Source organism: Peromyscus californicus, unplaced genomic scaffold (assembly GCF_007827085.1).
Source record: "Peromyscus californicus insignis strain IS unplaced genomic scaffold, ASM782708v3 Scaffold_24__1_contigs__length_46423439, whole genome shotgun sequence".
Taxonomy (NCBI): Eukaryota; Metazoa; Chordata; class Mammalia; order Rodentia; family Cricetidae; genus Peromyscus; species Peromyscus californicus.
In genome coordinates, this window is record NW_026294535.1 from 38,744,466 (window position 1) to 38,759,648 (window position 15,183).

The window sequence follows — 15,183 nt, forward strand, 5'->3', positions numbered from 1 at the left end:
ATTATTTCTGGCATCTCTGTTACTCAAGGCTGAACTAAGGGCTTTGGCTTGTCCCTCATGGCAGTCTAAACATCCACCTAGAGGCTCGAACTGATTTCGGGCCCATGTTTTTACAGATAAAGGCAAGATGGGTCAAACACAGAAAAGGAGCCAGCCAGCACATCTTCAAGACCTCTCTCCCCCTATGATGGCTCATCTTGACTGGCAACTTGACTGGACCCACGCATGCCTAGAAGACTGTCAAGGAAACCCTTTGGCTGTGCCGATGGGGGCGTGTCCAGAGATAATTAACTGGGCAGGTGGGAATGCTTAACCCGACCGTGGGTGGCGATCACGTGATGGAACGGACTATGGGACGGAAGCTTACCAGCGCAGGCAGGAGCTCCCTTCTCTGCATCCTAGCGACCAGGACGTGAGCCAGCTCCGCTCTACTATGTTCGTTCTGTCTTACCACAGGCTCACAGCAGTGGAGCCAAGCAACCACAGACCCAAGTGAAACCATGAACCAGCGTCATCTTTCCACCCTTTAAATCGTTTCTCTCAGGTGTCTGTCAGCACAGAGACAAAACGCCAAGGACGCATCCTCTTTCCGAAGTCAGTCTTGTGCCACGACCCCCTCCCTCTCTCCTGGGCAGAAGGCCAGGGCTTCCTGCTCTGTGCACCACGTATCTTGTGCTCTGTATTATCCACTGATGAGAGCGTTCTATCGTGTGTTCCGACATCACCGTACAACCTGGACTCATCGGTTCAGTTCCGGCTAATGGATGAGTGACTGTAAGGCATCTTTTTCTACTGTTTTCCTGAGCAGTTCCATGTTTTGAACCAAAGCCTTCTGGAATGTTTGAATGACCAGCAAGTGCTGAGGGAGCAACAGGTTGGGGTCGGGAAGCATGTGCCTGAGACCGTCACCTGCTGAGGTTGACTCACCAATAAGTTAATACAGTTCCCAAGTGTTCACCCCCTACTCCCAGAGAGTCTCAAGGATGTGTGAGCAAAGGAGAACCGAGTATTTGTCTGATAAGGAAATTAAATAGCAACCAAGTTCCCTGGGGCTATGTACTTTATATCCCTACTTTAGTAATGGTGAGGATGTCATCAGCTGCTCAAAATTCTACACCAGATACCCGGAGGTTATTTGCTCCTGAGTAAATACTAGTCAGTGGTTAAAGTAAACCATTTTCCTTAAACCCCTAGTCCACTGGTCAGCTATCCTACACTTTTATTCTTTCTTCACGGAAACTGAATATGTAAAATGCATAGATTTCATTTGGACAAGTCAGAATTTGTGTGTTTAGTAATAAAGTATAGGAAGAGGCCAAGCATCATCTCCTTTGAAGGTAAGTGGTGTGTGTGTGTGTGAGACTATGTCTGTGTGTGTGAGTAGGTACTGTGTGTGTGTCTCTGTGTGAGTATGTGTCTGTGTGTGTGTCTGTGTATATATGAGTGTCTCTGTATTTATTAGTGTGTGTCTGTGTGTATGAGTGTGTGTGTGTGAGTTTGTCTGTACGTGTGTCTGTGTGTGTGAGACTGTGTGTTTGAGTAGGTACTGTGTGTTTCTGTGTGAGTATGTATCTGTGTGTGTGTCTGTGTGTATGAGTGTGTGTGTGTGAGTTTGTCTTACGTGTGTATGTGTGTGTGTGTGTGTGTGTGTGTGTGTGTGTGTGTGTGTGTGTGTGACTGTGTGGTGCGGTGTGCATATGTGAGGGAAGTGTGGGAGGGTGGGGAGGTTCACTGAAGGTGATCTCTGGTCTCCACTGAGCATGCTCTTTGAAGTGAATTTTCTTTCCAGGAGCTCAGAACGATCTATAGATGGTACCTCATTGCCTTTCCCCCTTCTCTTCATCCCCCACTGACTCTGAGGGGCTACATGACTGACAAGGTCATCCAGTCTCTAGTAACCTTTTCTAGGACCTTCAGACTTCAGATTGATGCTGATTAGAGTCCTGAGGATGTGTGTCAGCTGCCTTGACCCAACTCCCAGGGCCTGCCAAATATCCAAGCCCAGTGGACAGAAGGAATTGGAGAAACTGGAGAAATTAGACTATATCCACACTCCATTTCCCATGCTGTCCAACAGACTGCTCTTGGATCTGTCTGGTGATGGGGTTTAACCTGACTCCTGCATCTCTAACCCTGTCCGTGGTGTTGGGACAACCAGTGGACTCGTTTGGTGAAGTATGAACGGTGGGTTTGTATTTCTAGGCATGAGAAGCTCATAGAAAGTACAAAGACGCCGGGCGGTGGTGGCGCACGCCTTTAATCCCAGCACTCGGGAGGCAGAGCCAGGTGGATCTCTGTGAGTTCGAGGCCAGCCTGGGCTACCAAGTGAGTCCCAGGAAAGGCGCAAAGCTACACAGAGAAACCCTGTCTCGAAAAACCAAAAAAAAAAAAAAAAAAAAAAAAAAAGAAAGTACAAAGACTTCCCCTTAAAATAGTCAAAGGCAGCAGACACCCCGTTTGCTCTCTTCCTCAGAGGCACAAGCTCATTTAACTTTTAAATTAAAAAGTTTCTAGAAACGGCTGAAATCTCCCATCATCAGAACTTGACAGATCACATAAAGCACAGGCAGGTAAGTGGCCTTTACCACCTAAAACTCAATTTCATCAGGGATGTGGTGTACAGTTAGGCCTTCTCACATGAAAGCTTTGCAGGTTGCACATAAATAAGTTTCTGAAGGAGAAATTAGCATATAGAAATCATCCTATTCAACCCCCCCCCCCATACAAAAATCTCAGAAAGGAGTCTGAGGAGATGGCTCAGTAATTAAGAATGATGGCTGCTATTCCAGAGGACCCGAGTTCGGGTGTCAGCACCACACTGCAGCTCACAACTGCCTGTAACTTCAGTTCTACGGAACCTGCCTGTAACTTCAGTTCTATGGAACCTGCCTGTAACTTCAGTTCTACGGAACCTGACCCCTTTTCCAGACTTGCCCGGCATGGGTACAGGTATGTGCATAAGGTTTGTTCAGATGGACACATGTACACATAAAAAATAAATCTTAAGATAAACCAACCTTAGTGCATTTATAAAAATGTTATTTATTTTTTAAAGTTTAATTAGTTAACAAACTCCTTTACTCAGCAAGTATTAATGGGGCGTTAGAAATGTAATTTACCAAATTACGTTTTACACCCTCGTCTTTTTAGGAACAAATAAAATTTAAAGTTAAGAAAAATATTAGTAGTTTAAAAAACAGAGTGGCTCTAAATTATTTAATTTATGATGATATACAGGACCCTAAGTGAAATGTAAGTCAAATAAGACAAATTATTATAAGGAAGGACATAAAGATATCACCATGCCCTCCCCCCGACAAATAATCTTAGTGCAGTGCCGTTACCAAATAGTCAAATGAACTGAAATGGAGGAAGGGGCATGGAAGAGAAAAGAAAAGGGAATGAATGGCTTAGGATCCAGCTCAGTAACAGAGCACTTGCCTAGCCAAGGTCGAGGGTCGGACCCAAGCCTGTAAGATACAAATAAATAGAAAGGCAGAAACAAAACTACCTACAACCAAGCAACTCCTAACTGCTCACATCTAAGAACAGCAATCTTAGACAAAATATTAAAAAATGGACCGCAGGTCTCATAGAATCCAGCCAGTTAGAACACGTCTAATTGAGGCCTCTATACTCTGTTTCCTTAAAGTCTTTAACTGCGTGTGTGCATGCTAGTGCACACACACTCATGAGGTCGCTAAGTGTGGAGGGACTGGCAGAGGAATGCGCCCAACACGTCGCTACCTCATCCCAGATTTTCACAAGAAGCCCATCCGTCAACACTGCATCTCGGAGGAAGGTCTAAACTGAGCAGCTCCCCAAGAAGCCCACAAACAAAGACAACACACTTAACTTACCGTGTAAAGCTCATTAAGAACCTTCATTAAGTCCTCGTGCAGTTGGAATGCAATCTCTTTGCTCTACAAAGAAGAAGAAAACGAGAGAAAAAACATTACAACGTATGAGCAATGTTGTTTCAAGTTTTACGTATTTTAAAGACCACTCACAGAGGGTACAAGGATGTCTAAAACATGATAGAAAGCCAATGTGTCCTCACTACCACAAAACACCTTCTTCGGTCAAGAGCCCTTTCTCATACCGAGGAGCTTGGCTCCTGGTCTCTATAGGATATGCAGGAACAAATAAACGGGCCGCCCACAGGGCTTCCCCACCAGCACGTCAGACCTTGTGGGAGGGTGGGTGATGTGTGCGCAGGGTGAAGTGTCATGCTCGCTTAGACGGTGAGCTGCAGGCCAGGCATGGTGGGGCCTATGATAATACTGCCATTAGGCAGGGTGATGGAGGAGGACAGTGAGTTTCAGGCCAGCCTGAGCCACTGTCTCAATCCAAACAGCAGAGGCCAGCGGGAAGGCATTTACAGTACAATCCTAAGATCCTGCGTTTGCCCATCTAAAGGTGGAAAGAGAAAACTGACTTTACAAACTTGTCTTCTGATCATACACGCGACATGGCACATGTGCACCCCCACATATATCCTACACACACTAACAACAGGAAAATAAATGGGAAAAAAAAGCTAAAAGGGGTAAATTTGAGTAACCAGTTTTCCTCTTCCACATAATCACCATGGATTGATTATATTGTGGTGATTCCCCACACAGAAAAGTTAGAGGGAATGAACTCTTCTGGTTCACTACATCTTTAAGAAAACACTTCTGAAACTGTCAGGGGGCGAGTTCACTTAAGGTGCACACATTTCTACGGCTGCTTTATTTTTTTATGAAGACCAAACACCAGCGTTGACTCTTCTCTCTGCTTATCCTGAGTTTGATGGAGAGAGAATGGAACACTGTTTTCACCAAGCTGTAGGTTATTTTAAAGTTCTTTTATTCATGCATGCTTATCTCTGTTTTGAGTTCATCCTGTCGGCATCTATAGAAAATGGAAAGAGTGTGTACAGTGTGCTCCGTCAACGGTGTGTGACAGTAACAGGAGCCACCCCTGGCTCTCACACTGGCCTGTACAGTTTCCCATGCTGCCGATGAGAATGGATGCCTAGGACATGGGATTTAAGATGGCTCTTCATCTCGCCCAGCCTGGCCGTCTTGGCTAGGTGCACAGGAAGCTTGGATTCAAGCCTTTGAGGACCACAAGAGCAAGCTGAACTACCTTGTGTGAGGGGATCGAGGCGGTTGCTATAGCTACGGAGACCATCTGCAGACCACTGTGGAGAGGGGATGGCCGTGGCCAGTCTTAAGAATCTGGGTCTCAGACCGAATTGGGTCTGTTTCGGTGAGGTTATTGGTTGGGGCCTCAACAACAACCAAAGGCCAGACTGATGAAGATCACGGGAGATAAAACATCCTGGGAAGAAAACACCAGAGTTGCACTTGAGTACCGAGAAATTCAAACTCATTAGCAGCGTGTGTCACTGGGTGTCTTTGCGGGTACTGGACAGTGTTCTGTTGTATATACCAGGCTCTGATAGTGTCTGAATCTCTAAACTGGATTTAGGATTTTTAAATAAAGCTCTGTGTCTGATCTATAAATATGTGGAGACTAAGAATCACTCCGGAGTAAAAGGGAACCTGCATGTGGGCTACTATAGTCAACTGGAAATCTGTTCCCCCTAGTTGGGGCTCTGAATGTATGCATTACACTAGACTCTCCTGTGACTTTAGCTTGGTGTTATTTTAATATCAGGTTTCATTCAAAGAACTGGCCCATCGATTTAAACTCTCTAATGGGATCAAAGGCCACCAAGGAGTCCTGCTCAGTTACCCACGTTTCAGGTAGCAAGTCCAAAAAGAAAATATTTCTTGGCTAAGATTTCCAAACCATAACAGAAAAAAAAAATCCCATCGGTTCAATTAATCTCACACCAACATATTTAAGGTCAGAGTAAAGGCTTAGCCTGAGGCTCTAAGGGTCGTCCACGTAACCCTTGGCTAAACATCTGAGAACAAGCAGGATGGTTCTCGGTACGTTGGACATTTTTACAGGACTTCAGGTGATGAGGTAAAAGGAATCTGGCATACACTTGCATTTTAATTTCATTTTTTCATGAGATTCTCCACCCTCGTGTGTGTGTGTGTGTGTGTGTGTGTGTGTGTGTGTGTGAGTGTGTGTGTGTGTGTGTGTGTGTGTGTGTGTGTGTGTGTGTGTGTGTGTGTGTATGTTTCTAGGAAGGGTTCTAGAGTCAGAAGACCTAATTTGACTTCTCGGAGACTTTGGCTTTCTGTCTCAGTCTGTAGTCTACAAGATGAATGGCAGCTCTTTGATTTCAAGTCCATTGACCTCAGTGTAAGAGGTGCTTTTTAGAAACTGCTTGGTTTGATTCTGATGCCACTCCCCATTGCCCAAGGATTTTAGTTTCCCCAGATGGCTCTTGACTTTGACAGGACCCTACGTACTGTGATCCAGCGTGGGTTTTCCTTACCTCTTCATCATGGGCATGGACTCAACTGAGCTTCCTATGTGCTGTACCCTTGAGGGGTCCTACTGCTAGTGATACCGAATGAATTCATAGAGCATATATTAGAAAATGGGTAACTCCTGAAGCCAATATGACATGATCTATACATACCATGAACAAGGCCTTTAGGGACCAGTCTCTAGTGGTAATTTTAGTGATTGTGGAAAGCTGATACAGCATTGCTTTCAGTAGAGAGATTCTTAGCTATCTCCCAGGACACAGTATCACAGTTTCTATTTTTTCACTGAGTTGTGATCCAAACCTGTCCTGACCTAGTAGATAAACACACAGTTCATCATTTTCTTCCTATCATCTTTTTTTTTTTTGAGACAAAGTCTTATTATGTAGTCAGTGCTGGCCTTGAACTCATGATCATGCTCCTTCAGACTCATGAGTCACCACAATGGGGTTCACCACCACTCCTGTCATCTGGAGAGATTGACAAGGAGCTGCCTGCCTTGAACAACACTAGTTAATGTTGACTAATGTGAGAAATATGAATTCAAACGTCTTTGTGTTTAGAGGTCCATGGCCCAGAACAACATCAACATGGTTCCTGTTCCCACGGCATGGGACCCTTTCAAGGGTCACTTCATCACCCTCCCTCATTCTAGTCCAAACATCTTCCATTTATTACTGTCACAACGAGAAGTAATGATTTCCTTTAAATACTCCTCCAGATACAGTCCCCCCAAAAATCACTTCTTCAATCAGAACAGTAGTTGGAGCACAATTAGTATCTAAGAACCTTAGACTGATAAACTGAAATCCTTCTTAGTACTTAGCATATAAAATAATGAGCTTTTAGAAAATTCCTGGATGTGGTGTGCATGCACCTGGGTTCTATTTCACTAAGAACTGAAAATGGAACAGACCCTTGATAGCTGAGCAAGAACTGCTGTGTGGAAAAAAATAAAACCCATCTTAAGGAGAGTAACAACTGTTCCTTCTGCATAAGAAAAATACTAACAAATTATACCTGTTAGGGATAAAATGTTTTCTCTGCTGTTTGAGATGAGGGTAGTCAGCGTTACTTCTCCATAGAGAAGGAGGAGAGCCTCATGATTGCTCACTGGAACCAGTTAGAAAAGACCATTTCCCCCCATACTATGCCTACAGGCGTTGAAATGAAGCTCAGTTTTCTGAGTGTGCTTTGACAGGGTTCTGGGATTCTGATCCAAGGGGAGAGAAAGTGGTCAGATAATTCAGTTAACACTTGTTAAATGCCTCATGTACATTTACATACACCCAGGGGTAAATTCTAAACTCCTTTCTAATTATGTAGTAATTGCCATTTTGGTATTTTGGATGCATCAAGCGTAAGTTCACACTGAACATTTCCAAGGTTTTCTTCTATTTTCATGAGTGAAGGGTGTTGAAGGACACTGGGAAAAGTGGGGCAAAGTGACCACGACTGTGACATGGTATCTTCCCTTCAAGTGTGCTTATCTAACATGGCTCTGAGCTATAATTACCTTATCATAATCAAGAATATTGTTCCTTTTTTTTAGTTACCATAATTTTTTCATGTATTTATATCATGTTCAGAGTCATAATTTGATTTCCCACAACCACCCAGGAGTGTGCCCCATCCACCTGACATTATGACTTCTAATGTTTCCATCATTTCCCACCAATCATGCCATAAATGGTTTAGTTTATTGGCTTATTCCTTTGATTTCACCTTAAGACAAGGTTTCCCAATTTAGCTCAGGCTGTCTTTAAACCTGTTCTGTGGCCGAGGCTGGCTGTAGATTCACACTTTTGCCTCAGCCCCATCAAACTTTCTTCCCTTTTTCATGCCTTATTTTTTTTTAAATTTCAGACACTTATCAGTACTGACATATAAGTTTCCCATATATGTAATCACTCTATTTATAGATAGAAAACAAGAAACACATGAATGTTGTATAAATTATAAGATAATTTAAAATTTCAACCAAGTAGTTTAAAAAAGGACAAAAGACAGGAATTATGCTGTTTTTAATATAAAGCAAGGATAAAAGATTTCAACAAAGCTAGTGTTCTAAAGAGGTTTTTCTCAATTTGTAATTTTTCTGCTCTCTATCCTCCTAAAAACAAAGAGTATTCATCATAGATTAGAAATCTGAAATTCTTAAACATTAATTGATGTTATATGATTTCCTTTATAGGCACGATCTATTATGTGAAAGCCACTGAAAAAGTAATTCTATAGCTAAACCAAAGGGCCAAAGCTCAGCTGGGCGGGGAAGGGTGTCAGTCATGCGATTGCGTGGTGTGTAGGCTGGCTGTATGAGCTCAGGACAATACATACAGAAGGTCATAGCAAGAGATGAAGCAGTGTTTTCAAGGTCATTTGGGTGGGATCTTGGTACATATCCCACTCAGGCATCTGTTCCAAGATAGTTCTTGGTATTTGTTCCTTTGCCAAAATGGCACAACCTTCTGGGTTGGCACAAAGCCTTCTTGTTAAGTTCTATACAATGAAGATGTAGGATGTATGGACAGTTCTGAAAGACGGAATTGTTGCAGAGGAGGCAGAGGCCGGGAATACCCAATTTCTATGGGCTAGGCCAGGCCAGTCACATCCCATTCGGTCTGAAATGATGGACTTGAAGGAGAACTGAGGTGGCCAGCCAGTTTCCTCGGTAGCTCAATCTCACTCATATTTTGTGTTTTTTGCTTAGGGCATTTCTTGGACATGAGATTTCTAAGGTTGATAATATGAGTTTAAGTCTCTCAACACATACTGGAAGGCTTTTTTTTTTTTAATGTATGCTGTTGTCAGGACAACGATATTCCTTCCTTAAGTCAGAAATCTGAGGTTCACTTGAGACTTGCTGCCTCTCCTTGAAGCGATACTTACCAATTCAGCTGTTTTGGCTGATTAATTTTTCTGTATGTCATTAGAAATAAGAAAAATCTAATTAGGCTCCCTGTGGCTGAAACTGTGCACAGACTTGTGATATGTCTTACGATGGATCTGAGATGTCTTCTCTCATCCATACCTTTCCTTCAACCCTAGTTTGGTTCCTACCGCTGTGAAAAAACCATGGCCCAAAGCGACTGACGAGCAAGGAGAGCGTCAATTTCACATTACAGTTTCCAGCCCATCATGAAAGGAATTCAGGGCAGGAATTCAAACAAGAACTCGGCGGCAGGAACTGAGGCAGAGGCCATGGAGGAACGCAATGGTGCTTACTGGCTTGCCCTCTTGGCTTGCTCAGTTTACTTTACTTATAGAAACTGGGATCATTTGCCTATGTGTGGTACTGCCCACAGTGGGCTGGGCCCTCCCACATCAACCATTACTTAAGGAAATGCCCCACAGACCAGTCTGATGGAAGCAATTCCTCAGTTGGGATTCCCTCTTCCCAGATATGTCCTGGTTCATCTGTCAAGCTGATAGAGAACCAGGGCACCCTCTCTCCTTCATTCTCCACACCTTGCCTGGCCACTGCGGCTGGCCCTCGGGTCTAGCTTTGTTTCTCTGTGCTTTCCCAGGCTCTGTCCTCAGCCTGGACTCTGCTTTCTTCCCTCATCCACATGGAACCCTACAAGCTGCTCTGAAATCATTCTTGCAAGTTGTTCCCCGGGGGGAAAAAAAATCAGACCCTTCTTTCATAGTGACTTCATGATTAACTCACTTAACACGGTTCCCCGGACACACTGTCTGGTGATTAAGAATTTAGAGTCTGAAATCAAACTGCCTATGTTCAAACTACTTTGTTGAAGTTAGTAGGTAAGTTTTCAGAGGCCTTGGATTTTTCTTCCACTGAAGGGGGGGGGGGGGGAATACTGAATATTCTCTATGCCACAGGATTTTATTGTGATGGTCCTCATTAAACACTGAACACAAGTTATTATGCTAACGACATTTCCTTTTTCCCCCTCAAGGGAATAACAGAGGTTCAGACCTGCCCTCTGCTCTCCAGAGTCCACCACCTCACAGAGGAACCAGACAATCTGCATTGGCTTATTTTCCTGTTGCCATAGTAAAATGGCAACTACCTGAAGCTGGGAAGAAAAAAGGCATGTGTGTACAACACACACCATTCTCACACACACACATACATTCATATATCCCCTGTCCCCACCACCAAACTTACACACAAAGGTTTATTCAGCTCTTAGCTCTGGAGACACAGAGAGCGTGCAAGGCCCAGCTTGGCTCTGGATATCACCAATAGCAGGGAGAAGAACACGTGGAAGAAGGGATTGTATTTCCAGATAAGAAGCCAGAAAGGGATCAAGTCATTCTCAGAGCAGCCCGGGAGTCCCGTCAGAGTAACTTCAATCCCTTCCCTGGGAAACTCCCCAAGTCCTACGCACCTCCATTAGGCCTTGCCTCTTAGCAGTCCACCTCCCCTCCCGTGGCCACCCTGAGTAGTTCCAACCCTCCAAATCACGAGCCCCCCGGAGAACAAACTCATCCCGTGGCACGGGTTAGACAGCGTTCTGTAAAGAGTGTTGGAGTGAAGTGCCACTTGGGTGGGTGCTGGCCAGAGCTCCGTTACTAGAAGCCTACAGGCACGTGGCCTGAAACATTCCAGAAAGGAGAGGAGACGACAAAACAAAGGGCTTAATTAATAGGAGCCACTCCGTGGGTACACTGAGTGATTCATCAAGTGACCTGTGTGGTTGGATGAAATGGCTGCTGACTCAGGGGGTTTCTGGCTGTCGTGGAGGAAGTTTTGAAGTAAATAATATTGAGATGACCAACCCAGGAATCCTGACCTTACGCTGAGTCAGAGTGGGAGTGAGAGAGGCAGAGAGGAAAGGCAGATTAAATATTTAATGAGGGTTTCAAATGATTTTAGTGTCTCACACTTGGCTGGGCTGGGAATATGAGTTCTGGGTAAAGCGGTCAGGGTCACGTTTCCACAGAGTGTGCGCTTTTAACTTTCTCGACCTCATTCGAATGATTTTATATTAATAGAGCCCTTTAATTCACGTCAACTCTGAGGACAGAGGTAAGGGTTTCTTCCAGAAACACCTAGTGGGGAGAACAGGGCTGGGTTTAACGGCCTGAGCCCAGGTTCAGGAGAGCGTGCACAGTGTTTCCCTGGCAAGAGACGTGGCTTCTCTGCTTCAAACCAAAACTAGAGCTGGGCATGGTAGCTCATACCTATCACAGCAACACATGGAAGGCTGAGGCAGGAGGACTGCTATGAATTTGAGGCTAGCCTTGGCTATAAATGACAGGCCAGCCCAGGCATACAGGAGCAAGACCCGACGTTACAAAAAACAGAACCGTCAAGCAAAGATCAGAGCAGGCACATTTCATCCCAGACAGGGGCAAAATGAGTGTACTCCTTCAACTGAAACTCCATGCGGGAAGAAAACATGGCGCCCAAGACTCAAACAGGAAGCAGAACTTGTTCCCCAGAAACAAGTCAAGACTTGATCCCGAAGGGAGACGTTCAGGGCATCTTCTAGAACATCTGCTAATGGAACCGGCAGGCCGATGTGACATTGTACACCCAGGCAGAAAAAAGCCACTCAGTTTGTGAGTGACAGACCGAAAGGTGCAGAGTCACTCAGGCATCTGCGACCTCCCGGCTGCGAGCGTGTGAGTGAGCAGTCCCTGAACACACAGGTCAAATCGCTCAGAAGTTTAAAATTCTATTTTTATCTTTTTCTCATTTAAAAAAAAAAATCAGCAGTTCTTTTTCCCCCCAAGGGAAGTGACGTTCCTCACATATATCAGACCTACAGGAGGAGAGAACCCAGAAGAGCAGAGGAGAAGGCAGGGGCCCCAGGGAACTGCCAGGAAAGGACTCACAACCTCCCCTCTCCCAAAGGCCAGAACCCCAGGAAACATGCAGGCTGCAGGGGTCAACGCTCCCCCCCAAGCCCCCCCCCGCCCTACCCTGCCCTAGCAGCATGCTGAGTGGCTAGAGACATCTGAGAACATCACCTTTCACCTCAGTGCAGCTGTGCCAACAAGACACTCCTTAAGTGTCCGTTTCGTTTCTTATTCCTACTTAATTTCCACTCTTGTGTATGTCTCATGCTCTGTTTGCACATCAATCGGGGTTTAGGACCGCTGTTTATGTTTCTCCACATAATAAAGGCTAGGGCATTCTTCACTGCCCTCCTCTTCTGCACACCAAATATACTCCCCTCTCCTATGTCTTTCCTTCTCTCTCATCCTTATTCCTGACTCTTTAGATTTCATACTTGTAATCATCCATAGCATTAATCTCTAAAAAGCTGTGGTCCCTACCAGTAGCCCAACCACACCCCGACCCCATCTTTTAGAGAAGATCTAATATTTCTCCTAACCTTACCCATACTTAATTCCCAATCCTATTCCTAGTAACCAAACTCTGACTATGCTTCACACTCTCCTTGGTCATCTTCTAACAGGTAGCGGAGTTTAGGGGTCTCCGCTGTTAACTGGTAACAGGCGCACAGTGGGAACATCCAACAGTCCTAGTTAGATGTTATGCACTTAACATTCTACTCAGGGAATAACGGAGTTCACACAAGGCACCATGAGCTCCTGAACTGAGGAATTATTTCAGAACTACACACTTAACTTTATTAATCCAAATCTTACTGGAACGATGTGAATACTCCAAATGAAAGAATACAGCTGATTAAAATCTAAACCAAGCAAAGAAAGGATTATGTATCGATATCTATCTATATTATATCAATCCAGTAACTTATGAAACATACACACACACACACAATGTCTCCAAACACAATCAACTCTGCAGTACCATGAGGGTGTTGGATTGGATGTGGTGACGCACGTCTTTAATCCTAGCACTCCAGAAGCAGAGGCAGCTGGGTCTCTGTGAGTTTGAGGCCAGGCTGGTTGACATAGTGAGACCCAGGCTAGCCTAGACTACACAACAAGACCTGTCGTCTCAAAAGAGTACGCTATTTGAAATCTCAGGCAGAGAACTCAAAATAATGATTGTAAATGTGACAACAGGCACAGACAGCTGAATAAAATAAGGAATTGAACATGTTCATCAAGATGGAGGTACAAAACTAGTATACAAAAATCAGCAGCTTTCTTAGACAAATAAATACACTGAGGAAGAAGTCACGGAAACAATTCCGTTCACAATGGTCTCAAAATAATGACACCAACTAACAAAACAAATAGATTGGAACAAACCTAACCCAGAGCTACTGAAATAGATCTTTAATAAAACTTTAAAACACTCAAGGAAGACACCCGTAGAATGAAATGCCTCACGTGGTCATGGATTGCCAAGATTAAAACTGTGAAAACAGCTTTGTGTCAAAAGCAACCTGCCCATTACGTGCAACCCCAGTAAAAATACGAACTCAACTCTTCAAAGAAATAGAAAAAAAACAAACAAAAACCGAACCAAAACAACCTTACACTTTATATGGAAGCACAAAAGACCCCAAATAGTCAAAGCAGTTCTGGGCAAAAGAAATATTCTGGAAGCTAGATCCATAGCATTAAAAACAGCATCATAATGATATAAACACAGTCCTGTAGATTGATGGAATAGAATAGAACAGAATATATATATATATATACATATATATATATATATATATATATGTATATATACATATATATACACACACACATACATATAAAATCACACACCTGATTTTTGCCAAAAATGTATAAATTAAAAAAGATGGCCGGGCGGTGGTGGCGCACGCCTTTAATCCCAGCACTCGGGAGGCAGAGCCAGGCGGATCTCTGTGAGTTCGAGGCCAGCCTGGTCTCCAAAGCGAGTTCCAGGAAAGGCGCAAAGCTACACAGAGAAACCCTGTCTCGAAAAACCAAAAAAAAAAAGAAAAAAAAAGAAAAAAAACTCATTGGAGAAAAGACAGGATCTTCAACAAATACTGCTGAGGAAAGCGTGCGTCTAACGTCGATGAATGAATCCAGAGCCTTCTCTCTGACCTGCACAAAACTCAGTTCTAAGTGAATCAAGGACCACAGATTAAGACAAGAAACCCTGAAACCACCAGGGAAGAAAGAAGGGAGTACACTCTATGATACGGGCATAGGCAAGGATGTTCTGAATAGGATGGCAACCCTCCATAAGCAAGGCTAGTCATCACCACATGGAATTCCCTGAAATTAAAAAGCTTTTCAATAGGAAAGAGACAGTCTACAGAGTGAGGGCAAAGATCTGCCACTGGCACATCCAACAGAGGATTAATATCTAGAATACACAAAGAACTGAAAAAAACAAAACAAAACAAAACTAAGCATCAAGAAAAAAAACTAATTTAAAAGTGGGCCACAGAACTGATCAGAAAATTCTCAAAAGAGGAATACAAAAGACCAACAAATATTTTAAAAAGTGCTCAACATCGATAGCCATCAGAAGTGCAAATCAAGATGACTTTCAGATTCCACATGACCCCAGTCAGAATGATGGTCACCAAGAAAGCAGTAAGAAATGCTGGCAAGGACATGGGGAAAGAGGACTATTTATCCACTGATGGAAAAGTGTGGAAGTTTCTCCAAAAGCTAACAATAGAACAACCATTCAATCCATCTCTATCACTCCTGGGAATATACCAAAGGTTTCCAGATCCTACCCACAGAGACACACGCCCATCATTGTTCATTGCGGCTGTATTCCCCATAGCGGAAACATCTGTCTAGAAGGCATCTGTCTAGAAGACATGAACTGAAGAACGCATATTGAAGATGTGGTGCCGACACACAATTTAATTTTATCCAGCTACGTACAAAAATGAAATTATAAAAATTACAGGAAAATGGGTGGAACTGGAAAACA

The 15,183-nt window shown here is 43.8% G+C and overlaps 1 protein-coding gene across 2 annotated transcripts in view; it reads right to left on the reverse strand.

Moving 5' to 3' along the window:
* The window catches only part of Srgap1 (SLIT-ROBO Rho GTPase activating protein 1), a 204,108-nt gene that overhangs the window by 102,105 nt on the left and 86,820 nt on the right, over nucleotides 1-15,183 (reverse strand). For both annotated transcript variants that reach the window (XM_052753483.1, XM_052753484.1), the window contains exon 4: nucleotides 3,861-3,923. In XM_052753483.1, the coding sequence (XP_052609443.1) occupies nucleotides 3,861-3,923 (63 nt within the window). The remainder of the gene's footprint in view (nucleotides 1-3,860; nucleotides 3,924-15,183) is intronic.